The following is a 23,930-nucleotide window of genomic DNA, read 5'->3' on the forward strand; positions in this document are numbered from 1 at the left end:
GGGGAAACAGAGGGTTAAATACACAACAGGTAATGAATGGGATTGAAAACAGGTGTGTGTGAAGACAAGACAAAACCAATGGAAAATGAAAAATGGATCAATGATGGCTAGAAGACCGGTGACGTCAAATGCCGAGCACCGCCCGAACAAGGAGAGGCAATGACTTCGGCAGAAGTCGTGACAGTAACCAAAAAAGGGTCAAACAAAACAAAATAGATTTTAGATTCTTCAAAGTAGCCACCCTTTGCCTTGATGACAGCTTTGCATTCTCTCAACCAGCTTCATGAGGAATGATTTTCCAATAATCTTGAAGGAGTTCCCACATATGCTGAGCACTTGTTGGCTGCTTTTCCTTCACTCTGCAGTCTAACTCATCCCAAACCATCTTGGTCAAATAGCCCTTACACTGCCTGGAGGTGTCTTTTGGGTCATTGTCCTGTTGAACAACAAATTATAGTGTGTAACCAGCATGGCTACCACATGTGTAAATAGTACCCACAAAACACCAGTCTCAACGTCAACAGTGAAGAGGCGACACCGGGATGCTGGCCTTCTAGGCAGAGTTCTTCTGTCCAGTGTCTGTGTTCTTTTGCCCATCTTAATATTTTATTTGTATTGGCCAGTCTGAGATATGGCTTTTTCTTTGCAACTCTGCCTAGAAGGCCAGCATCCCGGAGTCACCTCTTCACTGTTGACGTTGAGACTGGTGTTTTGTGGGTACTATTTAATGAAGCGGCCAGTTGAGGACTTGTGAGGTGCCTGTTTCTCAAACTAGACACTCTAATGTACTTGTCCTCTTGCTCAGTTGTGCACCAGGGCCTGCCACTCCTCTTTCTATTCTGGTTAGAGCCAGTTTGCACTGTTCTGTGAAGTGAGTAGTACACAGAGTTGTACGAGATCTTCAGTTTCTTGGCAATTTCTCGCATGGAATAACCTTCATTTCTCAGAACAAGAATAGACTGCCGAGTTTCAGAAGTTCTTGGTTTATAGCCATTTTGAGCCTGTACTCGAACCCACAAATGCTGATGCTCCAGATACTCAACTAGTCTAAAGAAGGCCAGTTATTTTTGCTTCTTTAAATCAGGACAACAGTTTTCAGCTGTGCTAACATAATTGCAAAAGGGTTTTCTAATAATCAATTAGCCTAAGCTACAATAGTCATTTACAACGTTAACAATGTCTACACTGTATTTCTGATCAATTTGATGTTAGTTTAATGGACAAGAAATGTGCTTTTCTCTCAAAAACAACGACATTTCTAAGTGACCCCAAACTTTTGAATGGTAGTGTATGAGTGTACACAACATTAGGAACACCTTCCTAATATTTCACCCCCTTTTGCCATCGGATCAGTCTCAATTCGTCAGGGCATGGACTCTACAATGTGTCAAAAGTGTTCCAATCGGATGTTGGCTCCAATGCTTCCCACAGTTGTGTCAAGTTGGCTGGATGTCCTTTGGGTGGTGGACCATTCATGATACACACGGGAAACTGTTGAGTGTGAAAAAGCCAGAAGCATTGCAGTTCTTGACACACTCAAACCAGTGCACCTGGCACCTACTACCATACCCCATTCAAAGGCACTTCAATATTTTTCTTGCTCATTCACCCTCTGAATAGCACACATACACAATCCATGTCTCAAGGTTTAAAAGTCCTTAACCAGTTTCTTCCCTTTCAACTAAACTGATTGAAATTATTTTAGCAAGTGACCCAGTAAGGGATCATAGCTTTCACCTGGATTCACCTGGTCAGGAAAGAGCAGGTGTTTCTAATGTTTTGAACACTATATATTTTTATTCCGGACTCTGACATTGCTTGTTCTGATATTTCTTAATTTCTATATTTTTATTTTTGGGTTATGTGTGTATTGTATTATTTTGTATTGCCAGCTTTTACTGCACTGTTGGAGCTAGAAACACAAGCATTTTACTGCACTGTTGGAGCTAGAAACACAAGCATTTTACTACACTGTTGGAGCTAGAAACACAAGCTTTTTACTGCACTGTTGGAGCTAAAAACACAAGCATTTACTGCACTGTTGGAGCTAGAAACACAAGCATTTTACTGCACTGTTGGAGCTAGAAACACAAGCATTTTACTGCACTGTTGGAGCTAGAAACACAAGCATTTTTTGCACTGTTGGAGCTAGAAACACAAGCTTTTTACTGCACTGTTGGAGCTAGAAACACAAGCATTTTACTGCACTGTTGGAGCTAGAAACACAAGCATTTTACTACACTGTTGGAGCTAGAAACACAAGAAACACAAGCATTTTACTGCACTGTTGGAGCTAGCTAAAAACACAAAACTGCACTGTTGGAGCTAGAAACACAAGCATTTTACTGCACTGTTGGAGCTACAAAACACAACACATTTTACTGCACTGTTGGAGCTAGAAACACAAGCATTTTACTGCACTGTTGGAGCTAGAAACACAAGCATTTTACTGCACTGTTGGAGCTAGAAACAAGCATTTTACTGCACTGTTGGAGCTAGAAACACAAGCATTTTACTGCACTGTTGGAGCTAGAAACACAAGCATTTTACTGCACTGTTGGAGCTAGAAACAAGCATTTTACTGCACTGTTGGAGCTAGAAACAAGCATTTTACTGCACTGTTGGAGCTAGAAACAAGCATTTTACTGCACTGTTGGAGCTAGAAACAAGCATTTTACTGCACTGTTGGACACAAGCATTTTGTTTCCCCTGCAAGTCTGTGTATGCGACCAATAAACTTTGATTTGATTTTACCTAGATTTGCAGTAACTCATATGGCTGTCATGCCCTCTAACCTCCTCTCTAGCGTCTCATTTTGTGTTGTTGTGTCTAACTCGTCCTCATATATAACTTATGTTATTGATGCACTGCAACAAAATGTAACTTAAGTCAATGTCGGTCGTCTGTCTTCTCTAGTTGTTCCTGCATACTGAATACTAGTTGATCCTGCCAATACCAGCACCTGGATTTAGACCAGAGCTCTCCATCCCTGTTCCTGAAGCAGACTGACATAAAGTGTAGTCAACTTTGTTCTAAGGGCAAAAAATAGCTGACTGGTTTAGGGCAGAACAAATCCGATTGGGTTTCTAAATGGTCAATGGGTGGAGTTTAACAGATGCACAACATGGCGGAGGTTTAAACAGATAATCTTTTACAAACCAATTGGTTGGTTAAGGGCAGAACAAATCCGATCAGATTATTTTTGCTCTTAGAATAAAGTTGACTACACTTTTATGTAAATCTGAGTTCGCAGAGAACTAGCTTCCTGTAGGTTTTGCACTCCAGCCCTAGTTGTAACAAACCTGACTCAGCTTATCAAGTAGCTAATTATTTTAATCAGGTTTGCTAGTGTATGTTTGGAGTGAAAACCTACTAATACATATGAACTCATGTTGTGTTGTTGCAGGGCAAACGCTACAGAGCCCACGGGCGACCACGAGAGGAATCCACTCTCAGAAAACCCATCAAACATCCCACCAGATACCAGGTACGAGAGATATATAGAAAGTAAGCAAGAAAGAAAGAGGGGAAGGTAGAGGTAATATGAGAGAAATATCAGAGGGGAAAGAGTGGGCGAAGAAGGAAAGAAAACGAGGCGACAAAGGTTTAATGAGGTATCGAGAAATGGATTTAGTGGGAGCAGGTAATGGCTGAATAAATGAGCAGGAGTGTGGAGTGATTGACTGAATGGGGAAAATGGATAGAAGGATGGAATGAGGAAAGGTCTTTCTGTTCACCTTTGCCATCTGGGAAATCTTCGCTCTTCCTCTGTCATGAGGTCATTCTATTGTGCCTCTCACAGACCATTATGCTTCTCTCTAAAAGCCTTTCTCCTGACACACACCATTTATTTTGGTTTGTCAGGTCAGCTTCTCACAGTGAGTGAATATGTAGTGCACACAGGATGGCAGGTAGCCTAGCAGTTAAAGCATTAGGCCAGTAGCTGAAATGTTGCTGGTTCGAAACCCCGAGCTGTCATGGTGAAATATCTGTTGATTTGCCCTTGAGCAAGGTACTTAACTCTAATTTGCTCCAGGGGTGCCATTTGCTCCAGGGGTGCCATGACCCTGTAAAACAATACATTTCACTGCACCCATCTATACATAGTTATGGACCGGTACCTAGAGCATTTCAGTGCATGGACTGACTGAGTGGGTCTTAAAGAGAGCTACGTGTGTAGTCTCTATAGGCTTAAGATCAATACTTACCATTCGGAGCTGATCAGTGAGACACAGTGTGTGTGTGTATGTGAGGGGGGGGGGTCTGGATACGCACCTGTGTGTGTGTGTGGGGGATGGGGTCTGGATGTGCACCTGTGTGTGTGTGTGTGTGTGTGTGTGTTTAATAAAGCTTATGGTCAGCTTTCATAACCAACTCTTCTCCACTTCTCTCCCCTTCATATTTTTCTCACCTCTCCTCCCCTCCCTTTCTCTCCTCTGTCGTACTGCAGAAGATCATGAAGCGTCTCATTAAGCGCTATGTTCTGAAAGCTCAGGTTGACAGGGAGAACGATGAAGTCAATGAAGGTGAAAATCGAATCTCCTTTAATGTCGCCTTTATGTACCTCAGCAGATGCTACCTGCCTGGATGGGTATTGTCAGTGCGAGGTTATGTAATGTATCCTGCAGAGTAACTTAAAGGATCACAGTCTGATCCTCTCTCCTCATGTTAGTTAATTCTTAACAGCATGTCATAGAACAGCAGCATTGTGTGTGTGTGTGTGTGTGTCTGTGTTGATGTGCGTATGTGTGTTTGTGTGTGTTTCACTCATTCATGTGTGTGTGTGTGTGTGTGTGTGTGTGTGTGTGTGTGTGTGTGTGTGTGTGTGTGTGTGTGTGTGTGTGTGTATCTGTGTGTTTTAGGGGAACTGAAGGAGATCAAGCAGGACATCTCCAGCCTGCGCTATGAGCTCCTGGAGGAGAAGTCTCAGGCCACCGGAGAACTGGCTGACCTCATCACACAACTCAGTGACACATTTGTCAAGAACGCCACCAAAAAAAACCTAAGAGAGAGGGGAGAAGGGGTAGGAGAGAGGCATGGGGGAGGCATGAAAATAGAGGGAGAGTGAGAGGTGGGGGAAAGAGGAGAGAAGAGAAAGGGGGAGGGGAAGAGAACTGGTGGACAGCAGATAGAGAATTACAGAGAAAGAGCGAGAGAGTGATGGAGAGAGTGGATGAAAAGGTGGTCAGGGATGAGAGTTGAAAGAGTGGCTTTCTGGGGAGTAGATGTCCTGATCTAATTAGTGGAGGGAGGAGAGTGAGATAGGACAGGAGGAGAAGAGAGAAAGGGAGGAGATCCGTGGGACGGAGGGAGAAGAGAGGAGGCAGGAGAGAGGAAAAGTGACAGAGGGAGGAGGCTCTGAACAGCGCGAGGGGAATATAGGGGATGGTTTAGAGTAGAATTCCGAGGCAGCAACGAAAGCCGACACACGCAGCCAAACTACATCAGCTCAACGAGAGAGAGAGAAACACACAGAGGGAGAGAGAAACACACAGAGAGAGAGAAACAGAGAGAGAGAGAGAGAAACACACAGAGAGAGAGAAACACACACACAGAGAGAGAGAGAGAAACACAGAGAGAGAGAGAGAGAGAGAGAAACACACACAGAGAGAGAGAAACAGAGAGAGAGTGAGAGAGAAACACAGAGAGAGAGAGAGAGAAACAGAGAGAGAGAGAGAAACAGAGAGAGAGTGAGAGAGAGAAACACAGAGTGAGAGAGAGAAACAGAGAGAGAGAGCGAGAAACAGAGAGAGAGAGAGAAACACAGAGAGAGAGAAAACACAGAGAGAGAGAGAAACACAGAGAGAGAGAGAAACACACAGAGAGAGAGAGAAACAGAGAGAGAGAGAGAGAGAGAAACACAGAGAGAGAGAGAGATAAATACAGAGAGAGAGAGAAACACAGAGAGAGAGATAGATAAATACAGAGAGAGAGAGAAATGCACAGAGAGAGAGAGAAATACAGAGAGAGAGAAATACACAGAGAGAGAGAAACAGAGAGAGAGAGAAACACAGAGAGAGAGAGAGAAACACAGAGAGAGAGAGAGAGAGAGACACAGAGAGAGAGAGAGAGAGAGAGAGAAATGCAGAGAGAAAGAAATACACACAGAGAGAGAAACACAGAGACAGAGAGAGAGAGAAAAACAGAGAGAGAGAGAAACACACAGAGAGAGAAACACACAGAGAGAGAGAGAAACACAGATAGAGAGAGAGAGAGAGAGAGAAACAGAGAGAGAGAAACACAGATAGAGAGAGAAACACAGAGAGAGAGAGAGAAACACACACAGAGAGAGAGAGAAACACACACAGAGAGAGAGAAACACACAGAGAGAGAGAAACACACAGAGAGAGAAACACAGAGAGAGAGAGAGAGAAAGTTGAATGGTTTTCTGTAACTGCAGACAGCTAGCCCAGGGTGTCTTTACCTGAAGCATTGTGCCATATAGCAGTCCACTGTTTCAGGAAGATAAATATAATGACCCTTTTTATAGAGCAGGCAATCTAATTAACACATTGGCCAATGGCCATATATTCACACATATACGGAATGAGTTCACACACACACACACACGTATTGAATTATTCATTTGTTTCCAGACACCCAGTGGAGGTTGCACAAGATTTTTGAGTTCATTGAAATAGCATTTGAAACTCTGAAGTCGGAATCTGTAGCGGTGAAACTGTAGCGGTGAAACTGTCAAGTCCGTTTACGATATTACAACAATAAAGACATTACCTCAAACAAAGAACCCCTCGGACATCATTGCAAAGCACGATAGAAGTGCAGAATGTCTTTGTTTTGTTTTTTACCACAATGCAGAATGCTCCTCTGCCCCGTTTCAAAAACAAAACAATAAGGAAAGCGCCTGGCGCTACCAGTGGCGCTACCAGTGGCGCTACCAGTGGCGCTACCAGTGGCGCTACCAGTGGCGCTACCAGTGGCGCTACCAGTGGCGCCATTTCACCAAATGCGGATCTCAGCTTCAAACTGTATCTTTGTTTTGTGTGTGTGTGTGTGTGAGAGAAGAGAGAGTGACACTGTCTATCTATAGAGTGGCAAGAAAAAGTATGTATCATAAAATGTGATCTGATCTTCTTCTAAGTCACAACAATAGACAAACACAGTGTGCATAAACTAATTACACACAAATGATTGTATTTTTCTTGTCTATATTGAATACATCATTTAAACTTTCCCAGTGTAGGTTGGAAAAAGTATGTGAACCCCCTAGGCTAATGACTTCTCCAAAAGCTAATTGGAGTCAGGTAACCTTGAGTCCAATCAATGAGACGAGATTGGAGATGTTGGTTAGAGCTGCCCTGCCCTATAAAAACACTTCAAAAGAAGCATTGAAGCATTGCAATTCACAAGAAGCATTGCCTGATGTGAACCATGCCTTGAACAAAATATATCTTAAAATACCTCAAATTAAGAATTGTTGACTTGCATAAAGCTGGAAATGGTTACAAAAGTATCTCTAAAAGCCTTGATGTTCATCAGTCCATGGTAAGACAAATTGTCTATAAATGGAGACAGTTCAGCACTGTTGCTACTCTCCCTAGGGGTGACCGTCCTGCAAAGATGACTGCAAGAGCACAGCGCAGAATGCTCAATGAGGTTAAGAAGAATCCTAGAGTGTCAGCTAAAGACATCTCTGGAACGTGCTAACATCTCTGTTGTCGAGTCTACGATACGTAAAACACTAAACAAGAATGGTGTTCATGGGAGGACATCACAGAAGAAGCCACTGCTGTCTAGAAAAACATTGCTGCACGTCTAAGGTTCACAAAAGAGCATCTGGATGTTCCACAGTGCTACTGGCAAAATATTATGTGGACAGATGAAATTAAAGTTGAGTTTTTTGGAAGGAACACAACACTGTTTGGAGAGAAAAAAGGCACAGCACACCAACATCAAAACCACATCCCCACTGTAAAGTATGATGGAGGGAGCATCGTGGTTTGGGGCTGCTTTGCTGCTTCAGGTCCTGGACATCTAGCTATCATTGACGGAAAAATAAATTCCCAAGTTTATCAAGACATTTTGCAGGAGAATGTAAAGCTATCTGTCTGCCAATTGAAGCTCAACAGAATGAGTGATGCAACGGGACAACGACAAGTGGCATGACCTCAAGAGAGCAGTTCACACCAGACATCCCAAGAATATTGCTAAACTGATACAGTTTTGTAAAGAGGAATGGTCCAAAATTCCTCCTGACCGTTGTGCAGGTCTGATCCGTAACCACAGAAAACGTTTGATTGAGGTTATTACTGCAAAAAGGAGGGTCAAACAGTTATTAAATCCAAATGTTCACATACTTTTTCCACCCTGCACTGTGAATGTTACACGGTGTGTTCAATAAAGACATGAAAACGTATAATTGTTTGTGTGTTATTAGTTTAAGCAAACTGTGTTTGTCTGTTGTTGTGACTTAGGTGAAGATCAGATCAAATGTATGACATATTTATGCAGAAATCCAGGTAAATCGAAAGGGTTCACATACTTTTTCTTGACACTGTATGTGTGTCAATTGAAAGAGTTCATCATTGTTAAAAAGAAAAACGCTTAACATTTTCATTCACAGACAACAAAACAGAATAGAGACTCAAGATACTGTATTTTTCACTTGTATGGGGAAAATATTGATAAAAAAAGATTGTATATTTTGATCTTGAATTAAAAGGAATAAACTGGATATTGTGTTTGATTCATTCTGTTTTGTTAATCAGTCTGGACCATGTGATTTTATTGAGCTGATCAAATATGATTGTTCCGTTGTTAACTCAATGACACGCACCCAAGCAAGACCGAACATCTGGCGACAACGTCATTCTGTGTCCGTACGCACTGGCAAGGGCACCGCCACACACTGCGCAAACAGTCTGCTTATGCATTGTGAAAATATACTGTGGACACACACACACACACACACACAACACACACACACACACACACACAACCTGAGGAGTACAATGGCAAACAGGATTATGGAGTCAGCCAGCTAACTTGTCGAAACATTCTGATACATTTTTGTTTTGTAGAAATATAAGCTTGAAATGGACATGGTCTAATTGATTTTTAAAAAACAAAAAGATATAAGATGAGCTTTTTTAATTTACCATTTTTTTTCTGGTTGCTTATCAAAGTTAGTCGGCTAACTGATTAATCCTGCTTTGTAGTATGCCCCTCTGGGCAAATGTGGGCCGATAGATATTGTGTAGGCCTACTGTACACACATTCTGACAGTCATCCATTGATGACACAGACAAGCACAATGTACACACACAAGCATATATCAGTCATTTATAATTCCTCCATTCCACTCAATTAAACATATGGCAGCTAGCAACCCTACGTACGTAACCAAAACATGCCTCAAAAACTGTTCAGACTTCCCCCAAAATCTGTGCATTCAGACCTTGTTCAGTGTGTGTGTGTGTGTGTGTGTTTGTCTATTTATGTACTGTACGTATATATGTATGAAAACTAAAGACTACACACATGACCTTATGGGAACATTGTCCCAATGGGATTGTTCTACAATGAGTTGGTCAAAACAAGCATTGTGATTGGTTGAGACGCATTCTAAGTCGTAAAAAAAATAAAAGTTTAGCACGGGTAAGCCCAGTGGTGGAAAAAGTACCCAATTGTCATACGTGAGTAAGAGTAAAGATACCTTAATAGAAAATGACTCAAGTAAAATTGAAAGTCACCCAGTAAAACACTACTTGAGTTAAAGTCTAAAAGCACACTACGGTGCATTCGTAAAGAATTCAGACCCCATGACTTTTTCCACATTTCGTTACGCTACAGCCTTATTCTAAAAAAAAAAACTCAATCTACACACAATAACCCCTAATGGCAAAGCGAACACAGTTGAGACATTTTTGCAAATCTATGAAAAAATGTTATACATAAGTTTCCAGACCCTAACTGAGCTCAGGTGCATCCTGTTTCCATTGATTATCCTTGAGATGTTTATACAACTTGATTGGAGTCCACCTGTGATAAATTCAATTGATTGGATATGATTTGGAAAGGCACACATCTGTCTATATAAAGGTCCCACAGTTGACAGTGAATGTCAGAGCAAAAACCAAGCCATGAGGTCGAAGGAATTGTCCGTAGAGCTCAGAGACAGGATTGTGTCGAGGCACAGATCAGTGGAAGGGTACGAACATCTTTATGTAGCATTGAAGGTCCCCAAGAACATAGTGGCCTCAATCATTCTTAAATGGAAGAAGTTTGGAACCCACAAAAACTTTTCCTAGAGCTGGACGCCCGGCCAAACTGAGCAATCGGGGGAGAAGGGCCTTGGTCAGGGAGGTGACCAAGGACCCAATAGCCACTCTGACAGAGCTCCAGAGTTCCTCTGTGAAGATGGGAGAACCTTCCAAATGGACAACCATCTCTGCTGCACTCCACCAATCAGGCCTTTATGGTAGAGTAGCCAGACAGAAGCCACTCCTCAGTAAAAGGCACATGACAGCCCACTTGGAGTTTGCCAAAAGGCACCTAAATGACTCTCAGGCCATGAGAAACAAGATTCTCTGGTCTGATGAAACCAAGATTGAACACTTTGGCCTGAATGCCAAGAGTCACGTCTGGAGGAAACCTGGCACCATCCCTACAGGGAAGCATGATGCCGGCAGCATCATGCTGTGGGGACTTTTTTCAGCGGCAGGGACTGGGAAACAGGATCGAGGGAAAGATGAACGGAGCAAAGTACAGATAGATCCTTGAGGAAAACCTGCTCCAGAGCACTCAGCACCTCAGACTGGGGAGAAGGTTCACCTTCCGACAGGACAACGACTAAGCACACAGCCAAGACAATGCAGAAGTTTTGGGACAAGTCTCTGAATGTCCTTGAGTGGCCCAGCCAGGGCCCAGACTTAAACCCGATCGAACATCTCTGGAGAGACCTGAAAATAGCTGTGCAGCGACGCTCCCCATCCAACCTGACAGAGCTGGAGAGGATCTGCTGAGAAGAATAGGAGAAACTCCCCAAATACAGGTGTCTCAAGTTTGTAGCGTCATACCCAAGAAGACTCGAGGCTGAAATCGCTGCCAAAAGTATTTCAACAAAGTACTGAGTAAATGGTCTGAATACTTATGTAAATGGATGTTTCAGTTTTTGCTTTGTCATTATGGGCTATTGATGAGGAACTAAATTATTTTATCAATTTTAGAAGAAGGCTGTAATGTAACAAAGTGTGGAAAAAGTCAACGGGTCTGAACACTTTCCGAAGGCACTGTATATACCTCACTGTATAGTCTGTAGGCAAACAGGATGGGGCCGGGAACTCCTGTGAAAGTCAGCTTTATAGATGCACTATACAGAAATCGTTCCGCCGTTTCCTGGTTGCTAAAATGCTAATAGTGTGCCTAATTTCAATTTATGTGGCAAAACAAGCAAGTATTGTGTACATAATAATTGTACCATCTAAACTGCTGTGAAATATAGTTTCCATAAACAAAAATATTGTATTTTAAAGGAGTTCGAAGCTGGTGTACAAAACCGAAAAATTAAAAACTGGGAGCATAGAAATAGTGCACATGGAACCGATCTACTTCTTCTTAGACTTGCTTTCAATGGGAATGACAGTGTATGGGCACGGCGAGACCCAGATGCAGACACGGGAGGCAGATGGAGTCTTGATATTTATTAAACAATCTAAAAGGGGTAGGTCGTGGACAGGCAAAAGGTCAAAACCAGTTCAGAGTTCTGGGGGTACAGAGTGGCAGGCAGGCTCGAGGTCAGGCAGGCAGAATGATCAGACAGTCGGGTACGGAGTCCAGAAAACAGACAATGGTCAAAAACCGTGATGACTAGCAAAAGAGAATAGAAGCAGGAGTACGGGAAAAACGCTGGTTGACTTGAAAGTCATACAAGACAAACTGGCACAGAGAGACAGGAAACACAGGAATAATAAGCGACACCTGGAGGGGGTGGAGACAATCACAAGGTGAAACAGATCAGGGTGTGACAGACAGATCTATAACTCACATTTCTATGTGAATTTTGTTGGGTCGCCCAAAAAATTACATATTGCAGCTTTACAAGTTAATCTTCCGGCCTTATGTGGTATTCAGTCACGAAGATGCACAACGGGGGAAAGACACATGCATGCACAAACACACATAAACACAGCTCTCCAACCCAAAGCTGAACAGTCCTATTTCCATGGCAACTAAGGTTGTCTCGAGTGTGCTTTTCCCAGTACACAGAAATACTATTTATTTTATATATTCAGTGCTCTTATTCAACTTTCCCTCTATTTGTCTGACCTCCAAGGGTCTTGCCCAATTATACCTTGTGTGTTTGTGACAGTAAACCTGACACCCTCTCTCTGGTGTAGTTTGGATTGTCCCCCATGAGTTGTCGATGAGTGTCATTTCCTGTCAAGAACTCGTATACCTCCTGCGCCTCGGCCTGTTGTTTCCGAAGTTTTACTTTGTTTTATTTGTATTTTTAAAATATTTCTTTAAGTGTTTGTGTCAACATCTGCTACCAACTAGCCAGCTCGGTTGCAATGGAGCCCGCTTCGCCTGGAATAGCGAACAAATGTTTCCAGCGCTGTAGAAGCTGTTTATTACGCTCTTGTCCAATGAGTTCCAATGCAGCAATTGTTTGCTAAAGGAGGAGTACAGAAGTGTCTATGCTTAGCAAGCAAAGCTCACGTCTGCGCGAACTTATGGGGAAAACGCAAATTGGAACTTTCTCATTCTTTACTCCTATGGCTGGATGCTGCTCGAGCCTGTTTCCCTGCCTTGTCATCTCTTGCTATCTGAATGCCCTGTGCTTCCTGGATCTTGCCTGCCCAGGAGGTTGTCTCCATCTGCTTCTCTTTCTCCATCTTGTAGTGAAGTAGACGGAGAACAGCAGGAAGATTGCTCCAATTAGCTCTGGTCCCATGTCACAAGTTGCGGAAACCAAAGGCAGCAGCTTGCTGCTAAGTGGACGAGAGTGACTGTGAGAGGTTCGGAGCAGATTGACATAAGGAATAGCTTTACTGCACTGGTGCCTGATCTACCTGCACCTCCATGGTTGGGATTTCCTGTGTCTGCGACGGCGGTGCTGACTCCAACTACACTGACTCCAACTATGCTGACTCCAACTACGCTGACTCCAACTATGCTGACTCCAACTATGCTGACGCCAGCAACGCCGACTCCAACTACGCTGACTCCAACTACGCGGACTCCAACTACGCGGACTCCAACTACGCGGACTCCAACTACGCTGACTCCAACTACGCTGACTCCAACTACGCTGACTACGCTGACTCCAACTATGCTGACGCCAGCAACGCTGACTCCAACTACGCTGACTCCAACTACGCTGACTCCAACTACGCTGACTCCAACTACGCTGACTCCAACTATGCTAACTCCAACTATGCTGACGCCAGCAATGCTGACTCCAACTACGCTGACTCCAACTACGCTGACTCCAACTATGCTGACGCCAGCAACGGCTTCATCGTGGAGTCCGTCTCTTATCCCTCTCCCTGGATCTGACAGGGCACTGCCTGCTGTGGGAGGTCTAAACATATCGCCGGGAGCAGTGGGCGTATGCTATCCTGCTTTACGTTGGCCCGTGAAAGATTCAACAAATTGTGTAAGGGGTAGGAATGGGCGGATTTCTCCATTCCCTTCTCCCGCCATTGTATTGGGCACTTCAACGGTGAGAAATGCCTCAGTCACTGTGGCAAAAACGTTGTGCTGTCCAGGAGCACAAGTACAAGACATTGATAAGCTGCTCCCATACATTTGAAACCAGCATTAGGAAATTGAGTCTATCATAGTTCATGTGTGATTCAATGACATTATGAAGGGCAGCCCAGAACAGCTGAAGATGGATTTTAAAGAACTGATTGCATCACTGCTTGACACCAACAAACGCCCCATAATATCTGGCCCTCTGCTCTCCCTAAATCATGGCATTGAACGTTTCAGCAGACTTGTATCCCTCCGTAACTGGCTATGAAACTATCGCAGCTCTGTGGGTGTAACATTTATTGACAATTATTATACCTTCTGGAAACAAAGCTCATTTTATAAGGAGGATGCGATCCACCCAAATCATTTGGGTTCCTGGATTCTTTCACAGAATTAGAAGGCTACTTAAGGACAATGACTTATCAATGACCCAAGCCCAGCTCATTTATTCTCTACCATTGTGTTGCTGAGTTGTCATAATGCTACAGCAACTGTACATTATCCCAGGGGCGTTGGAAGACACAATGTAAGTAACCTAATTTATGTCCCTCTAACTGCCATGAATGCCTCTGCTGATCCCACAGCTATTGTATGCAGTAATAATGTGCCTATGAACCATCTCACCCAGCACTAACATAAATAACACCAGCATGTCTACTTCCGCTAAGCTTCCCGGTAAAGCAACGAAAACAATCAAGCATCCCAGAAAAGTGCTAAAAATAGCCCACGTTAACATATGTAGCCTAAGAAACAAGGTTCATGAAGTCAATAACTTGTTAGTAACAGATGACATTCATATTCTGACTATCTCTGAAAATAACTTAAGATAATACCTTTGATGATACAGTGGAAGCAATACATGGTTATAACGGTTATAACATCTACATAAAATACAGAAATGCCAATGGCCACGACCGGGAGGTCCGTGGGGCGACGCACAATTGGCCTAGCGTCGTCCGGGTTAGGGAGGGTTTGGCCGGTAGGGATATCCTTGTCTCATCGCGCTCCAGCGACTCCTGCGGCGGGCCGGGCGCAGTGCGCGCTAACCAAGATTGCCAGGTACACGGCGTTTCCTCCGACACATTGGTGCGGCTGGCTTCCGGGTTGGATGCGTGCTGTGTTAAGAAGCAGTGCAGCTTGGTTGGGTTGTGTATCGGAGGACGCATGACTTTCAACCTTCGTCTCTCCCGAGCCCGTACGGGAGTTGTAGCGATGAGACAAGATAGTAGCTACTAAAACAATTGGATACCATGGAAATTGGGGAGAAAAAGGGGTAACATAAAAAATAAAAAATGCCAATGGGGGAGGTGTCATGGTCTATATTAAGAACCACATTCCTGTTAAATACTGTTGAAGTAATATGGCTACAGGTTCCATCTGCCTCACCTAAAGCCCATTATTGTGGGAAGCTGCTATAGACACACTCTACACACATCAAATCAAATCAAATCAAAGTTTATTTGTCACGTGCGCTGAATACAGCCTTACAGTGAAATGCTTACCTACAGGCTCTAACCAATAGTGCAAAAAAGGTATTAGGTGAACAATAGGTAGGTAAAGAAATAAAACAACAGTAAAAAGACAGGCTATATACAGTAGCGAGGCTATAAAAGTAACGAGGCTACATACAGACACCGGTTAGTCAGGCTGATTGAGGTAGTATGTACATGTAGATATGGTTAAAGTGACTATGTACATTGTAATATTGATGAATGGTGGTATTATACATTTTGTATTGTAGATATGTAGTGGTGTAATAATATTATATGATGTACTGTTATCTTTTGTTTTATGTGCAATGTGCCTTAATTTGTCTGCCTTGGCAGCAGCTAAAGGGGATCCCTAATTAATACAAATACAAATCTCTTCATCCATCGGTAAACTCCATTCCCTGAGGTTTGGTAAACATTCAGTACTCTTCTGCCCTGATACTTAGCCTACCGGACGACACTCAATCAACAAATACTTTGAGAAATGAGATACAGTTGAAGTCGGACGTTTACATACACTAAGGTTGGAGTCATTAAAACTTGTTTTTCAACCAATCCACAAATTTCTTGTTAACAGACTATCGGTTTGGCAAGTCGGTTAGGACATCTACTTTGAGCATGACACAAGTAATTTTTCCAACAATTGTTCACAGACAGATTATTTCACTTATAATTCACTGTATCACAATTCCAATGGGTCAGAAGTTTACATGCACTAAGTTGACTGTGCCTTTAAACAGCTTGGAAAATTCCAGAAAATGATGTCATGGCTTTAGAAGCTTCTGATAGGCTAATTGACATCATTTGAGTCAATTGGAATTGTACCTGTGGATGTATTTCAAGGCATACCTTCAAACTCAGTGCCTCTTTGCTTGACATCATGGGAAAATCTAAAAAATCAGCCAAGAACTCAGAAAATAAATGATAGACCTCCACAAGTCTGGTTCATCCTTGGGAGCAATTTCCAAACGCCTGAAGATGCCACGTTCATTAGTACAAGCAATAGTACGCAAGTATAATCACCATGGGACCACGCAGCCGTCATACCGCTCAGGAAGGAGATGTGTTCTGTCTCCTAGAGATGGACGTACATTGGTGCGAAAAGTGCAAATAAATCCCAGAACAACAGCAAAGGCCCTGGTGAAGATGCTGGAGGAAACAGGTACAAATGTATCTATATCCACAGTAAAACGAGTCCTATTTCGACATAACCCGAAAGGCCGCTCAGCAAGGTAGAAGCCACTGCTCCAAAACCGCCATAAAAAAGACAGACTATGGTTTGCAACTGCACATGGGGACAAAGATCGTTCTTTTTGGAGAAATGTCCTCTGGTCTGATGAAACAAAAATAGAACTGTTTGGCCATAATGACCATCGTTATGTTTGAAGGAAAAAGGGGGAGGCTTGCAAGCCGAAGAACAACATCCCAACCGTGAAGCATGGGGGTGGCAGCATCATGTTGTGGGGGTGCTTTGCTGCAGGAGGGACTGGTACACTTCTCAAAATATATGGCATCATGAGGGAGGAAAATTACGTGGATATATTGAAGCAACATCTCAAGACATCAGTCAGGAAGTTAAAGCTTGGTCACAAATATATCTTCCACATGGACAATGACCCCAAGCATACCTCCAAAGTTGTGGTAAATGGTTTAAAGACAACAAAGTAAAGGTATTGGAATGGCCATCACAAAGCCCTGACCTCAATACTATAGAAAATGTGTGGGCAGAACTGAAAAAGCATGTGCGAGCAATGAGGCCTACAAACCTGACTCAGTTACACCAGCTCTGTCAGGAGGAATGGGCCAAGATTCACCCAACTTATTGTGGGAAGCTTGTGGAAGGCTACCCGAAATGTTTGACCCAATTGAAACCATTTAAAGGCAATGCTACCAAATACTAATTGAGTGTATTTAAACTTCTGACCCACTGGGAATGTGATGAAAGAAATAAAAGCTGAAATAAATCCTTCTCTCTACTATTATTCTGACATTTCACATTCTTAAAATAAAGTGGTGATCCTAACTGACCTAAGACAGGGAATTTTTACTAGGATTAAATATCAGGAATTGTGAAAACCTCCTCCCCCTCTCTCAGGTATTTGTTGCATTGTCTTTCTGTCCTTCTATGTGTGTGTGTGTGTGTGTGACCAGGTGACACTGGAAGCAGTTCAGCAGCGTGTAATTAGCTGTGTGCTTATCTCTTCTCTTCCTGCTTGGTCCCCAGGCCCCCTACAGCCTACTAGTGACCCAGCCAAAACCACCCTCTAATCAACAACAGGCATAGAGCAGACACTTACCATGCTCTGTTATTCACCTCTGCTACTTGTTTGTGATCTTTAAAGAGAAGGCCATGTGGTGCTGTGGGGTACATGCTAACAAGGCAGCTCTGGTCCCTCTGCCTCATGGCTCACTGGAGCGAACACCTGCGCATCCCCCCGTCCCGTCCCCGTCCCGACACCGACTTCTGATCTTTCGCAGCAGTTTTAGGAAGCCAAAATGGCATCCTAAGCAGAATATCCTATAAGACACTGGGTCCTTGTTGTATTGATTTTGCGCTGTAAACAAACTGGTCTATGGTCAGTGTTGATGTTAGGAGGTTAATGGAAAGGGTGAGAGCAAGGAGAGCTGACCTGAGATCAGCCCTTATGGGAGATGGCTGGCATCTTGTATGGCTTAAATCAGCAAAAAATATTTCTGAAGAAAGAAAAGAGCACAATCCACTCTGCTTTTACCAATCATGTCAAAGTGGGACAGAAACATTTATATGCATTCAATAATACATCTGAGCCTTAGAACCAAATATTCTGGAGTGGATGTGATTTCCATAAGAGCACTGTGGCAAAAAAAAATATGTCTCTCATAGAAACAGAAACGTTTTTGTTTTTTCAAGTGTCATGTTCCGGAGTCTTTTCATTTGGAGATGTGTTCCTTGTCTGATTGTTGTGGATGTGAATGGCTCTGGCTCTGTAACAGATGAAAATAAAGCAGTATTTCATATTTCTGAGAGGATAGTCAAGTGACTAATTGTACAGAGCCCCCATTCAGACAGGGCTTTTGATGTACAATACATTGAAGGAAAATCATCATTTGCCCAGTCATTTCCAGCAGAGGTGAAAAGAGGAGGCAGAGGAAGAAAGGAAGGTCATTATTGAGAGGGGGATACCGTAATCGTTGTTTGCGTGTATCTTGACTGCAGTTAGACAAGAATCATCAGAGAAGAATAGGAGCCCAATGCAGCATGTTTGAAGCCATGTAACCACTAACAGAGGATCTGCCACATTACCCTACTACCCCTGCTATTAGACTAGGCATTCAAAATCAGTTCCCAGATATTACAGACAGAGCAAGTCAACACGAACATCCATCTTTTAATGGGAAAAAGCGAGTTTGGACTTAGGTTGCCAATGAAACAATGTTAAGTGTGTGAATCAATTCAAACTCAGCAAATGACGAATGAGGGTCATGTGTGTGTCAAGTATTTTATCAAAGCAGCAGTGTCTGTCTGTATCTGGCTGTTATCAGCCATTGTGTTTTGGGTCTGGTCTGTGTGCTCTAGGTTGGCAGCAGGGACACTCAGTTCTGATGGAGGTAAGCTGTATTGCGGCTGAAGGGAACTAAGGGCTTTGTGTATACAGCACACATTGAGAGGCCTGATCATGCACACTCTACATCACCTCTACATCAATTGAGGTGTCTTTTGCGTCACGACCCACGATAAGGGTTGAACGGTGAAAAAAACCATACAAGTAAATTATAGAATCTTGGCGGTGGAGAGAGAATTTTTGGCGGTGGAGAGAGAATTTTACCATTTTAAAGCAACAGTCAGCAGTTGAAACAATAACAAAGTGTTTTCTCTGCTACCTGTTTATGTAAAAAGCTGAGGGATGCGGCTGGAGAAATGTAACCACTCTCAATTTCACATACAGCGCAATGGAGGCAAGGACTGAAACTTTTTTAATCTATATAGTGTTTGTTTAGATTTACATTGTTTACAAACATCGGGGTACATCAGTTGAACTTTGCTCATGATGCATTTATAGGTTTTATTCTTTAAGAATCAATGGGTGCACATCATTACTTTATAAGTCCAAACATTGTATGTAGCTACTACAGATTGCCCCTTTCAAGCTAATTCTATACATTTTGTCATGGAGCTCAAATAAATGTTGCACTTTTTTCTGCAATTCAATACATTTTGCCATGGAGCTGAGAGAAGAATGTTCCGTTTTTAAGCAAATTTTCTGCAATTCTATGCATTTTGACATGGCTAATGCTTATACTCTAAACATTCTAACAAAATCATTGGGGGCCTGATTGTCTAGCTTTAATTTAGTTGATTGTAAGTTCTCAAAGACTTTAGGCTATTATTTAAAAAATATATGTAGGTCCATTATCTTTTAAAAATACTTTTAACTTGGTTTAAGTTGTTGAAGTTTACATTGAAAGAGTTTTTTCCATTCCAAATTTAAATAGATAAAAATGTCATCCCGCAATCCACCTGGACCCATGTCGCGACCCACAGTTTGGGAACCATTGCTCTACAGTATGTCCCCCACACACGCACCTCTGTCCCTGGCCTGTCAGCTTTGTCCCTGGCCTGTCTGTAGCACAGTAATAGGGCTATGAGAAGACATTCCCTCTCGCCTCTATTAAATGACTGTAGTGAGCTGAATGTGGGGCTTGAAATGATGTTGCTGCCCTCCCAAGATGTAATACCCATCCAATTATAGAAACATACAGAGGCACTCATATCTCTCAGACATATCCTCTGGCTCCAGTGGTATTATTTCATTTGGGGGAAATTGCTATTGAAAGTAGTGTGATATTTAGGTTGAGATCACACACATTTAGGAGAAGTGTATCTACTGCGACACTAAAACACCCAAATCCAGTTTTGGTGGGAGAACGTTACAGTATTTGAGGAAAGTCAAAACGTTGAATGAGGCACATGAGGGATTGTATCACAGAGTCAAAGTCGACCTTCCTTCCAAACACACTGCATGGCACTGCAGCGCTCCAGTGAGCGGCACCCAGAGGCGGGAAGGGGGTGGATGTGTGTGCTGCGTACGTAATCCCTGTCGACTCGTCCTCAGCCCCCGCTGGGGACGATTATGTCTCATCGCAAAAAGCACTCCTGAACAATCGCACTGGCCTCTCTCTCTCTCTCTCTATCTCAGGACTGTCTCAATAACCTTTCTGTTCCCTTGTAAAATATTTCACAAGACAAAGACAAAAACATTTTTCATATTTATTGTGAACATGATCCCTTGCTGATCCATCAATTGACGTGTCTTTCTTTCTTTCTTGGATGCGTGTGTTAATAAGAAAGAGCCATAGAAAGAGAGAGAGACAATGAGAGAGCCGAGTGTGTCAGAGAGAGAGAGAGAGAGAGAGAGAGAGAGAGAAAATCACTCAGATTGGCACGGTCCCTAATGAAGCCTACTTCAGTACTGCTGGGTGAGAATTCTAATGCAGTGTTGATTCAAAATTGCATTGTCAGAGGTTACCAGCTAATGAGCAGAGCTGTATAATGAACACAATTATCTACGGAGCAAGGCATCTTTGAACACCTATATATTTATATATATATTTAGTTCTCTCATGGTTGCCCCTCTCCGCCAGAGTAGGTTGCCCTTCTCTGTGTCCACGCAAGCCGCTTGTCGACCTCATGTCAGGAGACGGGATCGGAATTTCACAAATACGGGTGAGACTGTCACCCAGCGGAATGTAAAGAGATCGAGTTGGACAGCGGAGCACTGGGAAAGTGGGTCATTCTCATTGGGTGCTGAGGAGAGGGGGTGGGGGGGTGGAAGAGTGTGTGGTGAGTCTGTAGCAGAGTAGGCCTACAGAGAAAGTGTCACTCAAGAAAAGCTATTATAATCTCTTTACTCGTCACAATTACTTGGATGTTTTCCCTTCCCTATATGTAAACATGACTCACGGCTATATTTGTGTACAGCTGCGACAAGGAGATTCTACCAAGTCCTGGGGTCTTAACGCCTCTTAGCATTTCATATGTGTTGGTTTCTGTTGCATAGCAGTGCAGTGCATAACAAGGTGATCATATTTCACATAGTTGTCCACAGGTCATTTGAAATGCAGTGGGCTAGGTCTTTTATATAAAGGAATTTGACATAATTATGTAGATCATACTCTACCACTACCTCTTCTGTCCTCTTACTTGTGATTATAATAGATGGAAGCACTAAATAGGATTCTGTTTTACATTTATACCTTCCATGCAGTTTACATTAATAGATTAAGGGAGAGGAGAGAAGGATAGAAAGCTATTGAAGATTAAATTACACCACACCAAGGTTACACCACACCATGTTTGGTCATTGTGTTGTTTTGGGGTTGTTTCTGTTTGTTTGTGTGTATAACATATCCTTTGGCTCCGATGACATTAGTTGTATACAGTACCAGTCAAACATTTGGACACACCTACACATTTCAGGGTTTTTATTTTTTACCACTTTCTACATTGTAGAATAATATGGAAGACATCAAAACTATGAAATAACACATGGAATCTTGTAGTAGCCATAAAAGGTGTTAAACAACTCCAAATATATTTTATATTTGAGATTCTTTAAAGTAGCCACGCTTTGCCTTGATGACAGCTTTGCACATGCGTGTAATTATCTCAACCAGCTTCATGAGGTAGTCCCCTGGAAAGCACTTCAATTAACAAGTGTGCCTTGTGGAATTTCTGGCAAGAACAGCTCAAATAAGGAAAGAGAAACAACAGTCCATCCTTACTTTAAGACATGAAGGTCAGTCAATTTGGAACATTTCAAGAACTTTGAAAGTTTCTTCAAGTACAGTCGCAAAAACCATCAAGCACTATGGTGAAACTGGCTCTCATGAGGACCGACACAGGAAAGGAAGACCCAGAGTTACCTCTGCTGCAGAGGATAAGTTCATTAATTACCAGCCTCAGAAATTGCAGCCCAAATAAATGCTTCACAGAGTTCAAGTAACAGACACATCTCAACATCAACTGCTCAGAGGAGACTGCGTGAATCAGGCCTTCATGGTTGAATTGCTGCAAAGAAACCACTACTAAAGGACACCAATAAGAAGAAGAGACTTGCTTGGGCAGAGAAGCACGAGCAATGGACATTAGACTGGTGGAAATATGTTCATTGGTCTGATGAGTCCAAATTTGAGATTTTTGGTTCCAACCACCGTTTCTTTGTGAGACGCAGAGTAGATGAACGGATGATCTCCGCGTGTGTGGTTCCCACAGTGAAGCATGGAGGAGGTGTGATGGCGTGGTTGTGCTTTGCTGGTGACACTGTCAGTGATTTATTTAGAATTCAAGGCACACTTAACCAGCATGATCACCCCAGCATTCTGTAGCGATAATGCCATCCCATCTGTTTTGTGCTTAGTGGGACGATCATTTCTTTTTCAACAGGACAATGACCCCAAAACACCTCCAGGCTATGTAAGGGCTATTTGACCAAGAAGGAGGGTGATGGAGTACTGCATCAGATGACCTGGCCTCCACAATCACCCGACCTCAACCCAACTGAGATGGTTTGGGATGAGTTGGACTGCAGATTGAAGGAAAGGCAGCCAACGAGTGCTCAGCATATGTGGAAACTCCTTCAAGACGGTTGGAAAAGCATTCTTCATGAAGCTAGTTAAGAGAATGCCAAGAGTGTGCAAAGCTGTCATCAAAGCAAAGGGTGGCTACTTTGAATAATCTAAAATATGTTTTGATTTGTTTAAAAAGGATCCTTCCCTTTTCTTTAATGTTCGCATATATTACATACCCAAATCTTACTGCCTATAGCTAAGGATCTGAAGCAAGGATATGCATAATCTTGATACTATTTGAAAAGAAACACTTTGAAGTTTGTGGAAATGTTAAATTAATGTAGGATAATTAGATTAGATATGTCAAAAGATAATACAAAGAAAAAACACTGATCAAATGAACCATTGCATTTCTGTTCAAAATTATGTACAAGACTGCCCAAATGTGTCAAATTGATTTATTAATACATTTTCAAGTTCATGACTGTACACTCTCCTTAAACAATTTCATGGTATTATTTCATTGTAATAGCTACTGTATATCGGACAGTGTAGTTAGATTAACAAGAATTTAAGCTTTCTGCCAATATCAGATATGTCTATGTCCTGGGAAAATTTCTTGTAGCTTACAACCTCATGCTAATAACATTAGCCTACGTTCGCTCAACTGTCCCGCGGGGGACCCACCGATCCCATAGAGCAGGGGTGGGCAACTCCAGTCCTCGAGGGTCTGATTGGTGTCACACCTTTTCTCCATCCCTAGCAAACACAGCTCATTAATCAAATTGCATTATAAACTGAAGATCATGATTAGGTGATTGGAGTCAGGTGTGTTAGCTGGGGCAAAATCAGTGACATCAACTAGGCCCTGGAGGACTGGAATTGCCCACCGGTGCTGTAGAGGTTTTAACACTTTTTTGGTTACTGCATGATTCCACATTAGTTATTTCACAGTTTTGATGTCTAATTCTACAATGTAGAAAATAGTAAAAATAAAGAAAAACCCTAGGATGAGTACAGTGCCTTGCGAAAGTATTCGGCCCCCTTGAACTTTGCAACCTTTTGCCACATTTCAGGATTCAAACAAAGATATAAAACTGTATTTTTTTGTGAAGAATCAACACCAAGTGGGACACAATCTTGAAGTGGAACGACATTTATTGGATATTT

The 23,930-nt window shown here is 42.6% G+C and overlaps 1 protein-coding gene and 1 pseudogene across 1 annotated transcript in view; one reads left to right on the forward strand and one right to left on the reverse strand.

Annotated features, from left to right (window-relative positions):
- Positions 1-7,120, forward strand: part of LOC135527035 (short transient receptor potential channel 7-like) — a 47,887-nt gene extending 40,767 nt beyond the window's left edge. The window contains exons 9-12 of the mRNA XM_064955691.1: positions 3,407-3,487; positions 4,451-4,526; positions 4,863-4,967; positions 7,024-7,120. Of these exons, the coding sequence (XP_064811763.1) occupies positions 3,407-3,487; positions 4,451-4,526; positions 4,863-4,967; positions 7,024-7,085 (324 nt within the window). The 3' untranslated portion in view covers positions 7,086-7,120. The remainder of the gene's footprint in view (positions 1-3,406; positions 3,488-4,450; positions 4,527-4,862; positions 4,968-7,023) is intronic.
- Positions 1-23,930, reverse strand: part of LOC135527037 (uncharacterized) — a 157,698-nt pseudogene that overhangs the window by 128,544 nt on the left and 5,224 nt on the right.

The sequence above is a fragment of the Oncorhynchus masou genome, chromosome 32 (assembly GCF_036934945.1).
Source record: "Oncorhynchus masou masou isolate Uvic2021 chromosome 32, UVic_Omas_1.1, whole genome shotgun sequence".
Classification (NCBI taxonomy): domain Eukaryota; kingdom Metazoa; phylum Chordata; class Actinopteri; order Salmoniformes; family Salmonidae; genus Oncorhynchus; species Oncorhynchus masou.